Raw genomic sequence first — 21,644 nt, forward strand, 5'->3', positions numbered from 1 at the left:
CTTGATCAGTCTAGCATTTTTTTTTATTCCCAATAATGTTAATACTTTTAAGGAGAAAGGGGAGAGAGAATTTTATTAAGTCATATATGATTCTTTAGCTTTGGTAAACTAGTGCAATATCATAGTTGTAATTATTATGAATTATAAGTTCATTTTTATGCATATTTTCCTTTTTTTTTTTTTTTTTTTAAGTTCTAAAGATGCATAAGTTCTGCATTTGTCAATTAAATTCACACTTGTGAATCATTCTTCCTATGCTCTGGTCTCCTAAGCTAGAATGTTCCCTGCTACTATCATAGGGTTTATACAAAAAACCGCTTTTCAAATATCTACTTTTCTATGAAACCGGTTTTCAAATTTTCACCCCCCCAAAATAGAGAGAAGGGATGTTTACAACTTGTTTTAAAACTTTTTTATTTATTTAATATTTATAAAATTTCAAAAATATAACAAAATAAAATTGACCAATGTCTACACAAAACAAAACAGAAAAAAAGATGCTAGATTACCACATTAAATTATAAAATTTACTCCATAGAAAACCATAAAGAAAAATGAACAACAATGAATGCCTATAAAATATTATTTTAGAACATAAAGAATGCCTATAGATCTATTGCTCAACTGTGTCCTTATTTAAGCATTAAATAATAAATCTAAATTTTTCATTCTTCTGTTTGTACCCTCTAATACTAGAAACTCCTTTTTTTACTGTCTTATAGGGCTGGACAAAGTCACTTCAGGTTCTCAAAGATATTTATGCATTGATTTTTATGCTTGATTTCTTCTTTGCCACTTTTTCATCATCACAGTCATCTTCTATAGAATAATTTGGATATAATCTTGGAATAATATTTGTTCAGATAACTTAATGATATCAGATTTTGCTACTAGCAGAAGAAATACAATAGAAGACTTTGTCCAAATGTTCTGTTGATTTTGTAAATAAAGAAGTATTACTAATCCCGTCTGTCTTCTCTCTTGAATTCATATCTCTACAGCATGTAACAACTTGGAACTAATTTCAGCTTTCAAATTTTTCAATTCACATAACAGAAATTCAAATATGCCTTCAATTGTTAATAAATAGGATGACAAGATGCAAATCTTGTCATCCTATTTATTATCCTGTTGTCCTAAGGTATCAGCTACTAAGCATAGTGGTCCTAAAACTTTAAGGAGCTCTACAATTTTACAATACTCTGCTTCATTCCACGTGTGAGAAGCACCGATGTCATTCAAAGCTAAAACAACACATTCTTTTAAGTGCACAAATCTTTCTATTGTTTTTTTCCATTGTTGCAAGATTTCTCTATATTGTAGGGAGAATTGGACCCTTTTTAGGAGTAGGGAGATTTTTGTTTTTCTAGTTAGTTTTATGAAACAGTATTTAACAATATTCCCGTTTTTATGCCAGAGACGATTTTGTGTGAAAATGTTGATGTTTTTAATCAAAAAACATAAATTTTAATTTATTAAAGTCTAGGCTCAAAAACTGGGTTTTCAGTTGGAAAACCTAGTTTTCAAATTATATAAATTTCTTCAAAAAACTGGTTTTTCGAAACCAATAAACCTTACTATCATATTCTTCACTTAAGGTGTGAAGGTAAGATAAATAACCAAATTAAAAGAAGAATAAACAGCTGTCTTTACACTATTTAAAAATCAATCTCTGATTATAGTTTATTAATATTTAGGTATAAACAAATTAAATAAAATAAAACAAACACAATTAATATTAAAAAAAATATTACAACATAGTTCATAAATGACAATGTTTGGAAATTACAAAGTGTATTTAGACTTTCAATTGATAGTTTTCTATAGATAATTTTAAATCACATTGAAATAAGATCATTGTAAACTGAATTAAGATTTTTAAAACTAAATAAGATTTTTGTTGATACTGAATAAAATATGAATTCCATATTTAATAATAATAATAATAATAAGTATTTCCATTTAAAAAATAAAACTAAAAATTATTAATATGAAATTTTTATTCAGTTATTTGAATAATTTTATTTCATAGCTATAAATAAGCCTTAGAGATTAACTCATGAGCAGAATTATTACAACAAGAATTTTATCTATTGTAGAATTCTGCCTACAAAATTTAGTAGTTTTTATAATTTATTGAATTAGGTTTATTCCATGTGATTATTTCAGTTTTTCTGATATAATTCATAACTTAAAGATTTTTAATTTATACATTAATTAATAAAATTAAGTTTGAAATTTCATCTATGAAATGTAAAGGATCATTTACATCTGTAGGTTTTCATTCAAATATTAGATTAAAATTGTACTTATACCAATATACAAACATTTGAGTATTGATTTGCTTTTTTTCTTGCAGATTCTGGCCATAAATATTTATTTAAAACAGGAAATTTAACATCTCTTGAAGTTGTTCAAGAATTCCATAAAATTCTTCAAAAACACACTCCACAAGAAAAGATTGACGAATATTCATTCACTAGAAGAAAATGAAGACTTCATATAAGTCAGAGTTGAATCTCTTTAACAAAATTTATGATAGTCTACCTGCTTTTGTAGATGTTTTTGATGAAGAAACATTCTACATATTTGCAGTTATTGTTACTCTTTCCACATTTGTAATTGCATTTATTCTCTCTCGATTTATTACAATTAAGCCTGTAGACTACTAAATTTATGATAATACTTATGTTTTGCACCTAAGACTTAAAATCCATCTGGAATGTTTGAAAATTTTTTAACATTTATTTATTACAACAAAAGATGTTTATGCCATATCAATCATTAAAAACACATGAGAATTTCCTATAAATTTGTATGAAAATCCATCAAATGTAAAAATTTTAATTTAATCTGTGTAACAAATATGAATCTATGAGTTCTAGTGCAATCTGATAGCAAAATCTGTATTGTTCCTGTAAATAAAATTAAAAGTTAATCAAATTAGACTTATTCAAATAATAAAATCTAAGATTATAGTATTAATTTTATACCAGAGAAGTAATGAATTCAGGTCGATTAGCTCTTAACTTTTTTACAGTATTAAAAACATCAAGTGCATGTTCTGTTTTCAACTGATCACAGATATAACTAGTAATGCAAAATAGACCACATCTTTCAGCTCCATTCCTAAAAATATACATATCTATTAGAATGTTTACAAGATATCAAAAGACAACCCAGACACTTACAGGCAGTGAATGGTGATTGGGCCACCAGTTGTTCCACGATACCAGCGGTCAACTTGGTTTAGTAATGCCAGCATGGAAGCAGAACTCGGAAGAATCTGATCGTGTGGCCATTCCTTAAATTGCAACTGAACAACTCTATGAGGGGATTCTCTGGACTGATTAATATAAAATTATGTTGAAATCTTGCACATCTAAAATAATTTAATTTTACAATATTAACTCACATTCATAGTATTGATAAGTTTAATGGTTCGCACAATAACAGTGCCGTGATCTTCAAAAGTCACGACTTGAACTTCGTAAAAATGATATCTTGCTAAACCTTCAGTTGGCCAGTATTGTCCAATGGACTAAATTTGAAATAAATGAGATGAAAAGAATTTCTATTTAATTTTCTTTTAAGGCAGAGAATCTTACCGGATCGTCTGTTCTTTTACCGTCATTTAACATCACAATGAGAGGTGAATTATAATCGTATATCATCTTCCAGAAATCTATAATAGTGTGAGGAAGAGGCATTTGTGTTACAAGAAATGCATCCTTATGCTTATAACCCTAAGATAAAAAAAAAGAAATTTTATGTAAATAAAGAAGGAACCAAAATGTTTGATTCCTTTAATAATATTACAAAAGAAATCAAAACATTCAGTTTAACTTAGAATTTCAGTTAAGTAAACTTTTATAGGAATTAGAAAAGCTAAAATTTTATTTTAAATAAATATTTTCAGGAATTCTAACTGTTTATGATGGGTTCCTAAGAATGGCTTATAAACATTAATTATAAACTATGTTTTTGTAACAGTTTCAAATGTCTCTATGCTTTAATTTGATTAATAAATGTTCTCATTGCATTTTGATTTAAATGTTTAAAAATTTCTACAATGAAAATTATTTTTTATTGTAGAAATGTTCCAAGTTGGGAATTACAGTTCACAGAAATATTCTGACTTTAAATTATACATTTATATGTACTGTACATTCTAACAATAAATAAATAAATAAATAACTCACATCTACAGTAATTGCATTAATGTAATTATTTCCATCTTCAGTTGAATTGAATGATTTTAATTTTACACTTTTCTGATTTTCTGATTAAAAGAAGAAAATTGATTTAAGAAATTCATAAAAAATGATTCATTAGAATAAGTGAAAAATTACCTGGAACAATCATTAACTCTCTGTTTTTAAAGATATTTAATTCTGACAATGCTTCAGAACAATCATTAACTTCAATTCTCTTCTTAATTTTTGATAAAACCTAATTAGAAAAAAATTATATGTAAATTAATTTTAGAATGAAATAAATAATAATAATTTAAAATTTTTGTTTTAATTATACATATTTAGGAACCAGACATCAGTTCAAATTAATCTCTTGATATATATACACCAAGATATATATATATATATATATATATATACAGGCATATGCTGGTTGTGAAAGTGAGAAACAGAATCAACTTGTTTATTGACAATCATAGAAGCAGTTATAATCCAATTTGGAAACTGCAGCCATTTCTAACTTTATTCTACTCAGTGTTAACAAGTGCATTCATCCTACATATTTCCTAGAAAATGTTCTAGCCAGTTTATTTTCATTTCTAGGCTACTGAACCTGAGAAAGAGATTAATCACCTTAGCATTAGAGGCCAAATTGATTATCAATGAACTAATGGGAACAATTTCTCCTGAAATGCATCAATTTACAAAATTGATATAAATTCACTATATCCATCTGTTCCACATTTTAAAGCTGTTGTGCTTGCAAACACACTGTTACTATTCTCCAACAAATTCTTGATATACAGGAGGCTCTCCTCTTGATTATGGAGCAAAAATTTTTCCAATTTAATGGCCAATATTTTTTCCAAAAACAATGTGTTCTATGGGCCACTTTTTGCTATTTTAGTTGAGTTGATCATGAGAAACATTGAATCTAAAGTTTTCTTCTTCCCACTCGTGATATGCTATCCTGCTTGCTATCTTACACAGGTAAATAATATCTTAATTGCCTGGGAAGGTTCTTTTCAAGAGTTACTAATCTAAATTTTTATCTAATGTTTAGCTTTTGTTTCCCTCTATGCTGTTATTTCCACCCTTATTTGCAGGGTACATTTATACCCTTCACCTCCCTTATTGGTGTGGAAGGAACTACAATTGGTAGCAGCAGCAGTATCCACATGCAAAATTTAGATATATTAATAATCTGGTCCACAGATCTCTCTTCCCACCTACTGCTTTACACTCCATTTATAATAATAAAAATCTGGTGTACAACCTTCTGTTCTGTAACTCTACATATAGTTTGGGCTTTCAAGAAACAATGGGTTATGCTTTCCATTGAGCCACAACTGTCTGTATGTAGAATTCTTTGTAATAAAGGATGGTCATACCTTTTTGGAAAATTCAGGCCCTTACAGCAAAACTGTATAAGATCAAAAACCTTTTACTTAGGAGCAACCACCAGAAAATTATCATATTGTTTTCAATAACATCAAGGTGACATTAATAATAATAGGATTACTACTGACCTTGCCAGAAAGGTATTACAGAATGATTTTACACCTTTAGGGACTGAAGCTTCTCTCTTAAGCAATGTTTAAATCATATATGAATCTTTCTCTGGTAGTCAGGGCTTGCTCTGAGAATCATTATACATCATTATGTATAATGATTCCCAGAGCAAGCCCTGTAACAAACCCACTCTCTAATTACCAGAGCTATGGGTTACACTTTTCAAAATGTTAAAATAATTGCATTTATTTCTTTCTATTTATTTATTTTTAAAATACATTAAAATCATAACATATTCATATTTTAGGAATTTTTATTGTTATTGTTTTTATTTGAACTAATTACATACTTATTCTTTTCATTTTAAGATTGATATGTTAAGAATCACATTAACAAGTTACAATTATAGCACTTATGTTATAATTATTTTGCATTTGTTCCATTTCATGTAAAAACCATGCATTATGATTTAAATGGCATGTTTGGTATAATTTAATGTCCTTTTACTTTCCCGGCTGTTATGTATACATAACAAGGGAAAGTGTTGGAATTGTGTCAAATTTGATCCTCAGAGTTTTTTTGCAAATCTCCACATTTTAAGACCCCCTGAACCCAAAAAAGTCAAAAAGAGGCAAAAAAAATTCTGTGAATATGTGTGTGTGTTGTCATCTATTTTGCTTAATATCTTAGGACAGGGTGAAGATAAAAAAAAAAAAAAAAATTTGGCAAGGTGGCTTGTATATAAGAGGCATTGATGCAAATCAATTTTGGTAGTAAAAGGTCAAGAGAATGGAGAAATAGAGGGTGGTCACACGTCATATCTTGTGAGGGGTCAGACTTAAGGAAGATTTTACTTGTTAGCATTTACACTGTTTTATAAAACTCATCTCTACCCTCAAAATTAAGTCTTTTGCTATTTTATAATGACTAACTAAATTTATATAAAGTTTTTATAACAAAATCTCATAACAGATGGCACCACATACAATTTATTTATTTATTTTGATTAATAATGCAAATGTTATTTTTAAAATAAAACTTCATAAAAGCTAGGAAAGTTATGCAACTCATTACTAGATTTTTTTAAAAAATTGAAACTTGGATGATATGTTAATGTGAAAGACCGAAATTAGAGAATGTCGATATTCTCTAGTGAATGTTGACACATACATATAGTTGACAGAGTACGTCGGTGAAAGACCGATTATTTGGTTATATTATTATACATTCAAACAATCGCTGGTATATGTCGACAAGCACAGATAAGCTTTGGTGGAGGTCGAAACGACACTGGAGAAACCAATGTCAACAGAGAGGGGACAGTCTGTCACCAAATCCTTTGTAGGTAGCCAGAGGTAGGACAAGGTTGTACCTCTTTTCCCGGCAACGGTTTGGTGAAAAATGCCTACTTTGTCATTGGATAGTGTTTTTGTTCTTTTGATCCCGTGAGGAGGGGATCGGTTTGTCAGGTCTAGTGGCAGAGGATGAGAGGGATGGTCGGTAAGGCGGCTGCAATATCCGAATAAAGGACACCATTAACAGATCAGTTCGTAATCACATAATAACATAATCAATTCGTAATTTGTAAAGAAAAGTTACTTTCCATAGATGAGATTTCTTCTCAAAAAATATCGCTGAGAGAAGCAGCTGCACCTAATTTGAAAAGTGGAGGGCAAGGTTATACATGCTGTCATTGCAAAAAAAAGTATTCCACGAACCTTTTACAACTGCATTTCAGTTGTAAAAGCAAGGGACTCTTGTGCAATTGAAAGTGCCATAACAGTTTAAGTTGTTGCAATAAATAAAATTGTATAACATTAATCACATAATTTATGTGTAAGTTTATTATTGTATTAATTTCTTTTCTGATTAAGAATGTACTGTTCGTTTTAGGTTGAACAGTTTATGTGATGTTAGCCGATTGGGGGTGAGGAGTTTACTGACAGCCGAGCGGTCAACTCCGTCATGTGGGAATGTTAAGATTCACTGAGACAGGTTTCCATCGTAAACCATTTATTAAACATAGAAATGATGATTACAGCTATTCTTTACAATCAGCGTAAGGACTATCCAAGGGCAAACCAGTCCATACTATAAAAAGAGTCAATTATCCATACGAACGATGAGCTATCGGTGAATCAGTGTGAAGAGCGATGGCCCCAGGGTGCACTGCACACTTGGGAAGGATGGTCGTCATTGGGAATCACCTGGGCGACCTTCTGGGTTAGACGTTGAAGTCAATCTTGAACCGTCGATGCTGCTTTCGCTAATGATGGGATGGGAGCATGAAAATTCCATGAAAGAAACGTTTTGAATCCAAGGCCAAGAACTTTTCATGTCCTTGAAAACGCGGTTTTATGGATTTTCCAACCGAAGTCGCTCCTCCATTGGTCTCTCATCGTCACATGGTGACAATTCGAAACCCTTCGAAGGGCATGGGAGAGGTCAACTTTAAGACTGAACAACTCCTCTCTGGCCTCGTTTTCCTCGACTTTAATCTAACTATTGTTTTAAATCTTTTAACCAAAAAAAAAACTTTCATTGTTTATTTCAGACCTTTGATTTTGTTCTTTTGCATTATGAAACGTGATTCGTTTAAAAAGTCATTGAATGCCTCCTTTTGGACCTTGTTTGGGTCCTCACATTTATTTTTTATGTGCTGTTACTTAAGCTTTCTCCTATTTTGACATATTAAAAATTCATATTTTTGTCTTAACATAATAAAAATATTTTTATTCAACATTCACCATCAGTGCATGCTGAATGTCGACATTTGCCGGTGTAAGTGAGAAATAATGATATTTAGCAAATATTTCGTACATACACGAAATGACTGTGTGAATGCTGACATTCACCGGAGAATGTTAACATTCGCCATTTATCGATCATTCACAGTAACAGGTATATGATCAACCTGAAGATGATATTTTAAAGTGTCCAAGGTACTCATTTTTAACTACTGTATATATTTCCGCAGATAAGACAAAGTATAAATTTTCACCGAAGTTTTACAGTTTTAGCATATATCTGTCCCATAAGACGACCCCCTAACTATCAACGGCCTATGAATTTAGTTTAGATTGGCAATCATCATCTGAATAATAATACTGTATAGTGTATATGGAATTATGTCCTATTTGTAATTTTTTGAATGAACAAATTTTATTTTCTTGCATCTGGCAGCACTGCCTTGCGATTGTTGCAAACATTGGCACTGATTTGGGCATTCAGGTAATGACATTGACTATTCATAAAAACGTCATATGGGCTATTCTATTTTGTGCACATACCTGTTTTAATTTATATAAATTTCAACTAAATTTTTTTGTATCTGTCCTATAAGACGACCCTGGATTTTGGGGGGCCTTTTTTTATGATTCAACTATTGTCTTATCTGCAGAAATATACAGTAAATGCTTTGCAAATAAACAACTTTAACACCGACAGACAGTTTGCTGTATTCTTATTCTACATTTGGCATTGTAAAGAACAAATTTATGAGATATGTCTGGAAAGTTTGCAAATTTTTTAAATTATACACCAACTGATAATTGACTCTGAATGCAGCTTATACAGTTCTCTACCAGCAAGTTTTTTGTACTATCTGCTGCAAGCAGTTTGTTCTATCTTCGTTTGTGTAAACATGTTGATTGCATTTTCTGATTTTCTTTCTGTGACTGCAATTGAGTGAAGAGTTCTGGGATGGGCTAGGTCTGATAAGAATTTCATGAAAAACATTTTCACTGGGGATGAGACTTGGGTCTATGGCAGGCATGGCCAACATATGGCCCATGGGGCAAATCTGGCGTCTAATGAATTTATGTGGTTTCATATCTTTCAATATTAGCTACTGAAGTCCGAATAGCTCGATGAAAAATTCTGACGCCTAAAAAAATAAAGGTCAACACTCAGTATGTGTTTAGAGTTAACCCTCCATTACAAATCTCGTAAGTACAGCATAGAGTGTTCATAAAGCATCATAATGTGAAAAATGTATCTGTAATCTCTATCTACAATTCAGTCTCTATGGGGTGACACCACAACGAGATCTTGCACCACTTCAAAATCTTCCTAGGGCAGCCTCTGGTTTGGCCTGTGAAAAAGTTTTCTTTTCCAATTCAGCCCGGGGGCAAAAACTGTTGGCCACCTCTGGTCTATGGGTACAACATGGAAGAAAAATATCAGTTATCAGTGAATGAAAAAATCTTTACTGCAACCCAAAAGGCATGACAAGTTTGGTTGAGTGTAGCAATCTTGCTCACTGTTTTGTTCAATTCTGATGGTATTATTCATTGGGAATTTCTTCCAGAAGGAAAGACAGTAAATAAGGAATACTATCTGGAGGTATTGAAATGTCTTCATGGAGCAGTGAGAAAGAAAAGACTGACCAATGGAGAGAACAGCATAGTGAAACTTCCATCCACACATCGTTGCTGATAAGAGTTTTTGGCCAAGAACTCGATGCCACCTTTTCTCCAACCTTCAAATTCACAGGACTAAATCCCAGCAGACTTCTTTTTGTTTTCCAAATTAAAATTTATTCTCAAAAGTTGCTGTTTTGAATTCATTGACACCATTAAGGAAAATTTCCTAGTAGATCTGCACATCATTCAAGAAGTATTTCAGGAAGTGTTCTTTTCATGGCAGAAGTGCTGAATTCAGTGCATAGACTCAGGAGGGGATTAGTTTGAAGGCTACAAAACTGACTAGCTTCTAGATAAATGCAAACAACTTCTATTTGCAAAGTTTGCAAACTTTCTGGACAGACCTCATATAAATCTGAAAGAAAAGATCAATCCTGAATAGGACTTGAACCTCTACTTTGGGTCAATAGTTCAAATAATAATATAATGGTTTAGACTTAATTTTGGCTAACAAGTTGGTTTTTTTCATTATACTACATGTATATTCTTGAAATGGAAGACCATTCACATGTAATTTTGAAAATATCCATAAGATTTCATATGCTATAATATATATAAATAAATGCACAAATATATAATAATATAAATTCTATCTATATACAGTATATATATAAAAATGGACGTGTGTGTCCCTATATTTCACTTTTCCGCCAAAACTACACATCGCACGTGAACGGTGTTTGTATGTGGTAGTAGCCCCAAGTCTCCATTTGTGCACTATGGGGGTTGCGTCTCGATAGCTATAAGGGTGCGGGAGATATGGGGCTGAAAGTGGTTTTCTATTTCGAATGTTATGTTTGAATTTGTTCGAATTTAATTCGAACAATATTCGAATTAAATTTGAACATAAAATTCGAATATTGGTTCGATTATAGAACGATTGAAAATGTTCCAGAAACGTTGAAATTAGTTCGTTTGACTGGACGTAAAAATTCTNATCATAGAAATACAATACAATAATCATAGAAATTTCGCTAGATTCTAGATTACTTAGAAAAACAGTCTTTTATACATAAAAAAAACTATATTACATACAAATAAAAACCCAGCGAAGCAGGTCCTTGCAGCTAGTGATATATATAAATGAATGCACACTACATTATACATCCAATAATAACAAAATTTTATCCAATTACAACATTTTTATTAAGGTTCTGCAGATAATGCCAGATGCTTTGGCCAGTGTACCATAATTTAAGATGTTTGAATGATCAATATATGACAATATTAAGAATTAAACAAGTAAGAAATTATACCTGAAACTGACTTTCGAGTTTTGATATTTTTTCATCTGCCTTTATACAACAAATATTTTTCACGTAAAGAGGAAGATCATCAGCCATAACTGCAGTGTTTCCAAACTGCACTGCTTCAAGTATTGTTTCGTGTATGAATATGTATTGCTCCTGTAAAGAACAAAAATAATCTGTATTGAAAGTCATGTGCATTAATTATTCTGACATATTTTCTAAATCATTATATAATTACCAAATTTTGAACCATGTCAATTCTCTGAGTTCTCATTTTGTGCACAAAACTTAATATGTTAATTTGTTTCTCTCTTTCGGTCTGTTGTAGCAATGCATCAAGAACGATGAAGGTACCCGATCGTCCTATTCCGGCACTAAATTATACAGAAGTGTAATAATCAATTCTTAACCATATTATATAGTTCTATTATAAAATCAAATTATTTAAGTTAAAATACCTGCAATGTACAATTATTGGACTTTCTAAATTTGGATTTTCTGATCTCATTCTTCTTATTAAGATAAGTAACGAGGATGCACTCGACGGCACTTTGTGATCAGGCCAGTCTAAAAATTGATAATGTTTAACTCTTCTAGTTTCTCCTATCTGTTAAAATAAACAATAATATTTTAACAATTCCTCTCTAAAAATTTTGTCATTTAGTTTTGAACATATTTAATTTTGCAAATTCCACTTACACTTGTTTTACGAACAAGTATGGTGCGAACAATGAAATCCATGCAAGATTCTGTATGACTTAACAGAATTTCAAGATCGTCATGACAAATACTATCGTCTGGCCAGTATTTGGCACATTTGTTCTAAAATTAAAAAAAAAAACATCTTAACTTCTAATACATAACAGAAAAAAGAAACAGGAGTTTATAAATCACTTTAAATACATACAAAACTTGATATCCAATACATTTATAACTTTTCAAATTTAAGTGAAATTTATAAAAATATTTTAATAAATAATGGAATGTATCTATGAGATGTGAGTGGATTGGGAAATAACACGTATGGACTCAATGTTATCAACCAAAAGAATGTATAGTTTATTGAGAGGGAATTATGGTACAAAAGGGTATGACAAGATTGGCAACTAAGGTTTTACCATCGATGCTGATTAGAACATAGCAAATAATCAATAATATATATACTTTGAAAATTAAAATTTATAATATAATTAATATCAGTAGATTTTAAGTAGGTTGAAAGAAATACCTTTCCATTCTCTACTAAACTTGTAACCATCACAATAACAGAAGAATTCTCTTGCCAAACCATTCTCCAAAAATCTGAAATTGTATTTTCTTTTGGACCTGAAAAATAATTAATAGTGTTTATAAAAATCTTTCTTAATCCCATTTTATCAAGAAATATTTATCTCATCTATCCAGCATACATAAAATACAATATATTGCAAAGCTTAAACTATAACAAAACATACTGTTTACCTTGAGTTGCTATGTATTCTCTTACTCGATTGTATCCCTAGAAATAAATATAAAAATTATAAATTTAAAATGTGATTGTAGTTTTAGTATTTACTTTAAAAGACAGGAGAATGTAATCAATGTAACTTACATCAATGTAACTGGCATTGATATAATCTGATGAATTGGCATCTGATACAATTTTCAATATTACTCGATTATCATCATCTAAAAAATTGATCATATTCAATTATTATTTTTTCTTGTTTTATTTTAAAGATCAAAAATTATTTTGAAATAGAATTTTTGGCAGTAAAAATTTGCCATCCTACTTCTTATTTTATGAAGAGAGCTAGGCAATTCAAGCAGCTTGGCATCTGATTATTATTCAACATTAAGTGAATTTCTTTTTTAATGAATGCCAGATATTTTCATTATCTGGCATTCATTAAATTCTCTTTTTAATGGTTATCTGATGTGATCTTGAAGAGTAAATAACAATAATAATTAAGTAACTGCATAACTTACCTTTAGACTGATGGCTGAAAGGATTTGTTGTTTCCAAACATCACTCTTGTCATAAAAATGGATTATTTACATTTTCATTTATAAAAATAGTTTGAAGAATGATTGATTTTTTATCTTGTTATTTTTTTGATAGTCTATGTATATATCAATGTATAACTGTACTCATAGATGATTATCAACATTTCTATTAACCTGAATAATATGTGGTACATCTTATTGAATGTCACAAATAAATATGAATTTAGCTGTTTATATTTGAAATAAATGCATTTTTATTGTACTAAAATATAATTTCCATCAATATGTTAAAATCTACTTAAGTTAAAATTATACAAGCTGATCATATTTTTATAATTAAAGAGCAAGTGTTCAGAGCTATCTGTAGAAAAAACTCAACCAAATTTTATATGTATACTGTCCTGAGTAAACTGTTTCAATCTTTGAAAAAAATTTTTACATTAAAATTTAGTTGCTAAGATAAAATTTGGCACTGTTGTACCCTTAATGTGCACATTATTTTATGTTTTCTAATTAGTATTGAGTAGAGAAATTGTCTGAACACCACAATCTTTATGCAAGATGGTGCATCCCATATATCAACTTTAAATGTGCAAGCCTTACTGCAACTATATTTTCTGTATGAGAGAAGAATTAACTTATTATTTCAATGTCATGGCTGCCATGATTACCAGATTGGAACCCATGACTTTTGTTTATAGGACTATCTAAAGAACCTTGTTTATCAGGAAAATGTTCTCAATCTAGCTATCTTAAGAGACAAAATTTTACAAGATCCACACAGATTGGATGTCCCAGTGTTAAATATACACATAAACAACCAAATAAAGACATTCTACAATAATCATAGAAATCATAGAAATACAATACAATAATCATAGAAATTTCCTGATTATTCAGACTATAGTTTAACTATGAGGGTTATTTTTTTTCTCAACCTCCACTGATATATGAAAAAAATTGAAAGCATGTGAGACAGGGACGGGGTGCACACCTAGTAAGTAGTATATTTCCTCACAACTTAGCATTGTGCCAAGCTATTTTAGACATTTGCTACTATGCAGTAAACATGATGTAGCCAATCCAGTCTCCTGCCAACTGTGAAGTATGAGCAGTAATTTGATTTCTTCAGGCCGAAGGGCTGAATGGAGGTGAAATTCATCAAAGGATGTGTAATGTGTATGGTGAGAACCTCATGAGCTACAGATGCGTGTGTGAATGGTGCAGGAAATTCAAACAAGGACATGACAACATTCATGATGAGGGCAGTCAAGGGAGGAAGTGTGTGATGACCAACGATTTGGTGGACAAAGTAGATCAATTGGTGTGAAAAAAGCATCGGTTCACAATTTCTGAGCTCAGTGAGGAGTTTCCTCAAATTTCAAGTATACAAAAGTATACAAAAGTTTGAGTATACAAAAGCTTGAAAATACAAAAGTTGCTGTCATGGTATGATGTCTGCCTGAATTGACAAGGCAATTATGTGGAAAAATGGGTGAAAACTGTAACTATCTTTTACAAATAAAGTGGTTTTGTTCTTCATTCTTGTTGAAAAAAATAACCTTCATATTAATAATTAATATAAAATAATTTTTTTAAAAGTATGCAATTAGACTGCTATCTTATACTAATANAATATGGAGGTACACCTAGCATGTATGAAAAACTAGCCACCACTATCCGGAAAAAATTTTGATGCAGTCCTAGCAAATCCATTCACCATGTTAGCCTTCAACTACTAATTTTATTTAATTTTTATTTAAAATTATTAAATTTAATTTGAATAACAATTAACAAAATCAAAACTAAAGATGACATGGTCTTTTTTGCTTTATCTTTAAAACTTGGTTATGTAGAAAACTGTTTTACATTAATTAAACTAACATTTGTATAAAATTTAAAATATTAAATGACTTTCAATTGAAGTATTGCTAGCAAAGACAATAACTTAGTAGTGTCATACACACACAAGCATGCATTTATATCTCTTCACTAATGTGCATTTGAAGACACCTCATATGTATGATACTTAGTCTTAACAGGAAAGTCACCACTGAGAAATCTCTCTGAAATACTGAATTATTCACCCAGTGGCACCCACAGACTATAAAAAATGGCATCATACATTATGCAAGAAGTTTCAAACTATGAATCAGCACAATCCCACAAGGTGGCATTGATTGCAATTGAGTCTAACTTGGCCTTGAAAAAAGTTTTGGTCAATATACAACAAAGTCGTATGGGACAATGGACAAATATCATTTGTTAATTTCTTTTATATTTTAAGAATAGACTAGAAATCATGAATTTTCTGTTGTTTGTTGATTATAAAATTTGGGGCCCCTTGGAAATTAGGAAAAAAGGCAACCAGATGAAAAGCGAACACATGCTCCAAGTATACCCTCAATGTACAGATGCCCTTGTATTCACCTCTGTACTTGATATAATTGCAGGTGTTTATGAACACCCCAATTATGTAAATTAAGTGTAAAAATAAATATATATGATTTATTTTTATTTTATGACTAATTTCTTTTGTTCAGTAATTACAATAAGATAGACTGGAAAAATTAAACAGAAAATAATTTTATTATCGATATTAAAATTATCAGTAATTTGTATAGTTTGAATCAATTTCAACTCAAAACTGAAATTTAAAATCAGAATATAACCTACATCCCCTTTCAAATTATCTTTCAAATACAGGTAACTTGCAGGTTATCTGCCCAAAATTATGTTAGTTCTAAATATACAAAATATAAGATAAAGTAATAGTTTACTTACAAGGTAATAAATTCCCATATCTATTTTTTGTGATGTTTTCAGGTTTTTTGGCTACCAACCATTGTGAACATTGCCCTCGTGGTAGTTTCTAAATAAAATAAATCAAACAAAATTATAACACAAAAATAAATAAGTATAAGTATAGTATAGAATGTCCATAAATTATTCATCAGATTAAGAATTTGATTAAAAAGATCGGAAAACATATTAAGAAAATATTTACAGCAATTCCTACACCTCAAAGAATTTTTTACACATATGTGGCAACATTAAAAATCATTAGTGTAATTCCCTTCACTTGAGAACAATTTTGTGGAAATTATACAGTATATATTTATATATAATTGAAAACAATCTAATGACAATCCACAAAAAACCTTTTTGTACAAGTGTTATGTCTTTAACTACCTCCATAAACGCTTTCGACCTCTACCGAGGTCTGCTTCAGGTGGTGACTGACCGTGTTTCCTCCTGACCGTCGTAATGATGTTGCCAGAGATGTAAATAATCGTGCGCGTTGGGTTCCACCCCTCCGATTGTCCCTGTCCGAATTCCTTGAACAAATACCTCCATGCCTGAGTGATTGTTTCACCATCTTTGAAGTTGATGCAGGTGCCCCGACAGTTAGATTTATGAATCTCCCAGGCCTCCAGGTGTCGGATGTGATCAGTTCAGAACGCTTGTCTGATTAGTCTGGTATTCTGGAAGTCCGCCCATATTTCAGGGTCGGTAACGTAGGTCGATAAGGTGGTGGTGTGCCTGTTATTTTTTAATATCTACTTGATGTTATGTTATATCTGCTTGATGTGGATTGTTATTACTCAACGAAGTGTTAAGTTGTTGGAAATCGTTTTGTGTTAAAAACAATCTAATCCCGCTAAACAAGGGTACATAATCTTGACAATGTCTTATATACTAAATCATCATAGATATGTACTGTACATTCACAATTATGCTTCCTTCTATTAAGAGTCACTAGTCCCTTGTTCCTTCCTACACATGCTCACCTTCCTATCTTCAGTGATTTCTCGCCTGCTTGGTGGTCACTTCAAACAAGATGAAGATGATTGAAGGAAAAAGACATTGTCACCTGAGTTCATTCATTCTTATACCCTTTCTATATATCACAATCTCCTTTCCTCCAATCAAAATGCTCCACAAAGACACAAAGCCTGGTTGACCCTCTCTGGATGAACATCTGGCAAATTGAGACTGTTATCGCCTCTGGTAATAAGTCTGAGTGAGGTGTCGTAACAGCTTAGGATAGAGAAAGGAAAACAAAAAAATAAACATGGTTCATGAGTACCACACTAGTATTGCAGCAAACATGGTGTCAATAAGTGAAAAAGCAAAGTGTGTTCTTTGGCTATGGGAAACAAAATCACCAAAGTCAGTTATGAGAAGGTTTGTATGTGAATTTCATAAACATCCATCAACTGAACAGTTAATTAAACGATGGCTGAAGCAATTTCAAGAGACTGGGATTATCTTGCATCAGAAATATGGAGGTACACCTAGCATGTATGAAAAACTAGCCACCACTATCCGGAAAAAATTTTGATGCAGTCCTAGCAAATCCATTCACCATGTTAGCCTTCAACTACATATTCCTAGATTAACTGTAGTTGACACTGACTACATATAAAGTGCAAATTGTCCAGGAAAACCATTAGCAAAAAAATATTTGAGTTACAGAATAAAATACAACAAAACTTTTTGATATCTTTTAGGATTTTTTTTTTTTTTCAAATTTCTTAATCCAGTGAAAAATTTATAGACATCCTGTATTTACTAAAAACATACCTACTATTAAATAAATCTTATTAAATCAACAAATAAATATTGATTTAAAAACTTGAGTTTTTGTTTCCTTAAAATTTACAGTCCCAATTTCATAATCTGAATTAATCACTACACCTTTAACAGTGGATGAAATTTAAGGAATGCTAACATTTTCAAGCCAGTTAATGGGTCATCTTCAGGTTTGAACTGCTGAAAATGGAATACCAATGTTGGTCAGGAAGGAAGTTAGGTTAAAGTAAACAAGCAGGAGGAAGTGGACTATGATGGCAGCAGTTCATGCAAAGGACTAAGGAGATATTGCCAGACAGAGGAGAGAGATTGTGTGAGGTTCCAGAATGGGTCAAAACTATAATTTAATTTCAAGTTAATTAAAAGCGAAAACGCTATTGTCAAGTCGGATCAAAGGTCATGATGGTTATGTAAGAGAGAGGAGGAAAAAAAACTGTAATTGTCAAAACAAACATGACACAAAGATGAATGACATAACAAATCAGATGGAATGTTGTAAGGAACCAAGTCCGAGCATTATTTTATTTTACTTTTATTTTGCTTTTATTATATTTTGTTTGGGTTTATGTTTAGTTAGGACGAAGGTTTCCTCACCCGTCACCTTAGAAAGTTAAAAAGAGAAGATAAAACCAACTCACCGACGAAAGCGCCATAGCTCACACTCACACTCACGTGCATGCCTGAGCGGCAGATAGTAAGACCGCACTGAAAGGGGGGACAGACCCCACAGACTTTTAAGGACTTGTTAAACCTTAAAGGAAACATCCCGATAATTGTTCAAGAAAAGACTGTAAAAGGTTAACAAAGTATTGTCGGGAATTAAGCTACCAGATAAGTAAGAAAAAAGTGAATGTTACGTGTAAGTATGTAAATGAGGGGAGTGTCTCACTTAGAAACTGTGACGTCACCTCAGACTATAAATAGCGTAGCTCAAGTGAAGACAAGAGAGGTGAGCTCCTGAAAAGAAAGCGTTGGTCTGCTAGTAGCAGTGAACAAGGTGTCCAATAGGAAATAGTCCAAGGCGATTGCAGTTTTTCGATTTGTGGATCGAGGAATAGGAAAAGGCTTGAGTTGGAAAAAGGTTCCTAGTATAATTGAGGTGATGGTTAGGATTTGTAGTTGTAAGAAATTCTGAACCTTAAGTTAAGGATTGATTTTGTCGGAATTCCAAGGGGAATAGTTCTAAGTTAGAATAAGATTGAATTTTGTTGGGTTGACTTTTGGATTTGATTTGATTGAATAAATTTGTTGTTTGTTATAAATATTGTAAATAGTTATTCCTAGATCTTTATTAAATACTTTTATTGATTTTTGACTAACTTGTCTTTAATTTATTTCGGTGCACGTGAAAAGTCCAGGCCTGGCAAACTAACAAACGCGAACCCGCGTAAAGTACCCGTTAGGTACTGGCTCTTTCCGGAACGAAATTCGTTGTAGAGTGATAAGTTAAAAATAGTACTTTACAATGTCAGTCCTGGAAGATTGAACTCTGACACAAACACTCATAAACAGTTGATTTAGATTAAAAATTTGATAAAGGGTGTGAGAGTTTCAGTCAACAGATTGACTGAAGGCACACTGCTCAGTACCAGGACAAAGATCTGATGGTTAGAAAAACATCACATGCAATCATTAAAATCCTAAAATGACAGAAGATAGAAACAATGGGCTAAATTATGAGCATGACTTATAGTTCTATCAACAAACTCCAGTCAGAGTCAGCAAAAAAATATTGGACAGACGTCTTGAAACAGACCTTTCTTGTGACCCAATCGGGTCTCAGGGTTCACATAGAGATAAATGAGAGATCAATTAGGAAGCGAGGAATAGGACATGGAGCCAATCAGAAATATTGATGGAAAAGAAAAAAAACTATATAAACCAAAAATTCAAGGTTGAAACAGCTGTCTCCCTCTGAAAAAAGGGTTCTGTGTTGCAAAAAGTTGTGCTGTGTGACTCATAGGCTTCCTCAGACACTGAACATCTTCGCCTATCATCTGCGCCGCAACAAACAAACCCTTCTTGTCCCAGAGCTACAACAGATTGACTGAAACTCTCACAAGTTCGAAGGCACATTGCTCAGCATCAGGACAAATTCTCAACAAATTAACATAGTTAATCAAACTCATCACCTATGTAAGCATGTTTCTGTCCCAATAAATGGTTTTCTTTGTAAAACACTTGTCATTTCTGTCTCTGCCACACCGCTGACACATAGACGACCCTAGTCTTCCTGATGTGGGATTAACTGATTTCTCCCTGAAAGTCGGCGAGCTTACAATTGTTCCTGCTGTTTAACATGTATTGATAACAGTGTGGTTATAATTCCAGTTTGGAAATGCAAGAGATAGTTATAATGATTTTGGCTGCCCACCAATCTACCTCTGTATCAGAACATTGTGTGGAGACAAAAATGTAGTGGATCCTACTCTTTTAATATTGTCTTTATATTCAATGAACCTGTGGTAGTTGGGAACGGTGGTCAAGCATCTTGTTGCCAACATATATGACATCGGACTGAGGTTAACCTCACTCTTCTGGTTGATGTGTATTTGCTTGGTCGTGTCTTCATCTTGCACCTTAAACATTGTCTCAAGGTCGACATATAGATGTATAAATACTCAGCAACTTCCTAGAAAACATATCGTCCTGTCTGAATTGTTTATCCAGCATGATGACAACACTATATATGGATGTGATCAGATTGACTGGCATACTAGATTAGTCATGAAAAGAGGCATGCCACAGTAGTTGCCTCAAGCCTTTAATTAAAGGATCTTGAGGTATTCTGATGTACCTGAAATAAACTGTTGATGCTAGTCTCCTTGTTTATGGTCAGAATGATGTACACGTCACTGCTCCATTTGTCATTATCACTCCATAGAGGAAACTATAGATTTAGGTTGCATTGTTAGGCTATGTATTTTTATCGTTATTTATCGTTATGTTGGGTTTAGTGGGTTACTCAGTTCACACTGGTGTCTGTGTACTATGCCGGACCAGAGTCAAGGCATAGTAACCAAAAACAAAAATTAAATAAGTGTGTCAGTGTCTGTATTCAGGAATTTCCTAACAATGTGGCATGTATTCAATGCAGTGGCCTTCTGTAGTGTGATGTATGTATTTCTATTCAATTGTAATGTTCCCAGGCCTTTGTGTAGTGTGTGTGGTATCACACCTGTACAGGAGAGAACGACAGGTACAGTAAGCACCCTATCTATCCTCCACAGATGCCTTATTTCCTGGGCAAGTTCTGTGTACTTGCTAATTTTTTCAGTGCATGTGTTTTGTACATTGTGAGTGTTTGGAATGGCTATGTCTATAATGTATGTGATTTTATTGTGTTTGTCAATGAGTGTGATGTCTGGTCTGTTGTGGTAAATTGTTTTATCTGTGATTATGGCTCTGTCGTAGTACATTTTGTGCATGTTGTTTTCCAATACTGTTTGTGGAATATACTTGTAGTATGGTTCTTGGATGTCTACTAATTTGTGTTTCTTTGCAAGCTCTTGGTGTATTATATTTGCTACTTGATTGTGTCTGTGTAAGTAATCTGTCTGTGCCAAGAGCTTGCACCCAGAAGTGATGTGTTGTATAGTTTCTGGCATGATGTGACATTTTCTGCATGTGTCATTTGTGAGTGTTGTATCTTTGAGTATGTGTTTTCTGTAGTTTTTAGT

The 21,644-nt window shown here is 32.0% G+C and overlaps 1 protein-coding gene across 1 annotated transcript in view; it reads right to left on the minus strand.

The window, feature by feature from the left end:
- Nucleotides 1–2,345: 2,345 nt before the first annotated feature.
- LOC111625314 (receptor-type tyrosine-protein phosphatase mu-like) overlaps nucleotides 2,346–21,644 on the minus strand; it is a 97,716-nt gene continuing 78,417 nt past the window's right edge. The window contains exons 26-40 of the mRNA XM_023368439.1: nucleotides 16,153–16,240; nucleotides 12,974–13,050; nucleotides 12,844–12,880; nucleotides 12,611–12,708; nucleotides 12,082–12,204; nucleotides 11,841–11,989; nucleotides 11,621–11,756; nucleotides 11,389–11,538; nucleotides 4,353–4,452; nucleotides 4,203–4,282; nucleotides 3,609–3,746; nucleotides 3,416–3,541; nucleotides 3,192–3,346; nucleotides 2,994–3,129; nucleotides 2,346–2,915 (exon numbers count right to left, since the gene is read on the minus strand). Coding sequence (XP_023224207.1) covers nucleotides 2,844–2,915; nucleotides 2,994–3,129; nucleotides 3,192–3,346; nucleotides 3,416–3,541; nucleotides 3,609–3,746; nucleotides 4,203–4,282; nucleotides 4,353–4,452; nucleotides 11,389–11,538; nucleotides 11,621–11,756; nucleotides 11,841–11,989; nucleotides 12,082–12,204; nucleotides 12,611–12,708; nucleotides 12,844–12,880; nucleotides 12,974–13,050; nucleotides 16,153–16,240 — 1,665 coding nt within the window. The 3' untranslated portion in view covers nucleotides 2,346–2,843. The remainder of the gene's footprint in view (nucleotides 2,916–2,993; nucleotides 3,130–3,191; nucleotides 3,347–3,415; nucleotides 3,542–3,608; nucleotides 3,747–4,202; nucleotides 4,283–4,352; nucleotides 4,453–11,388; nucleotides 11,539–11,620; nucleotides 11,757–11,840; nucleotides 11,990–12,081; nucleotides 12,205–12,610; nucleotides 12,709–12,843; nucleotides 12,881–12,973; nucleotides 13,051–16,152; nucleotides 16,241–21,644) is intronic.

Source organism: Centruroides sculpturatus, unplaced genomic scaffold (genome assembly GCF_000671375.1).
Source record: "Centruroides sculpturatus isolate CEXI.00-Female unplaced genomic scaffold, Cexi_2.0 scaffold303, whole genome shotgun sequence".
Taxonomy (NCBI): domain Eukaryota; kingdom Metazoa; phylum Arthropoda; class Arachnida; order Scorpiones; family Buthidae; genus Centruroides; species Centruroides sculpturatus.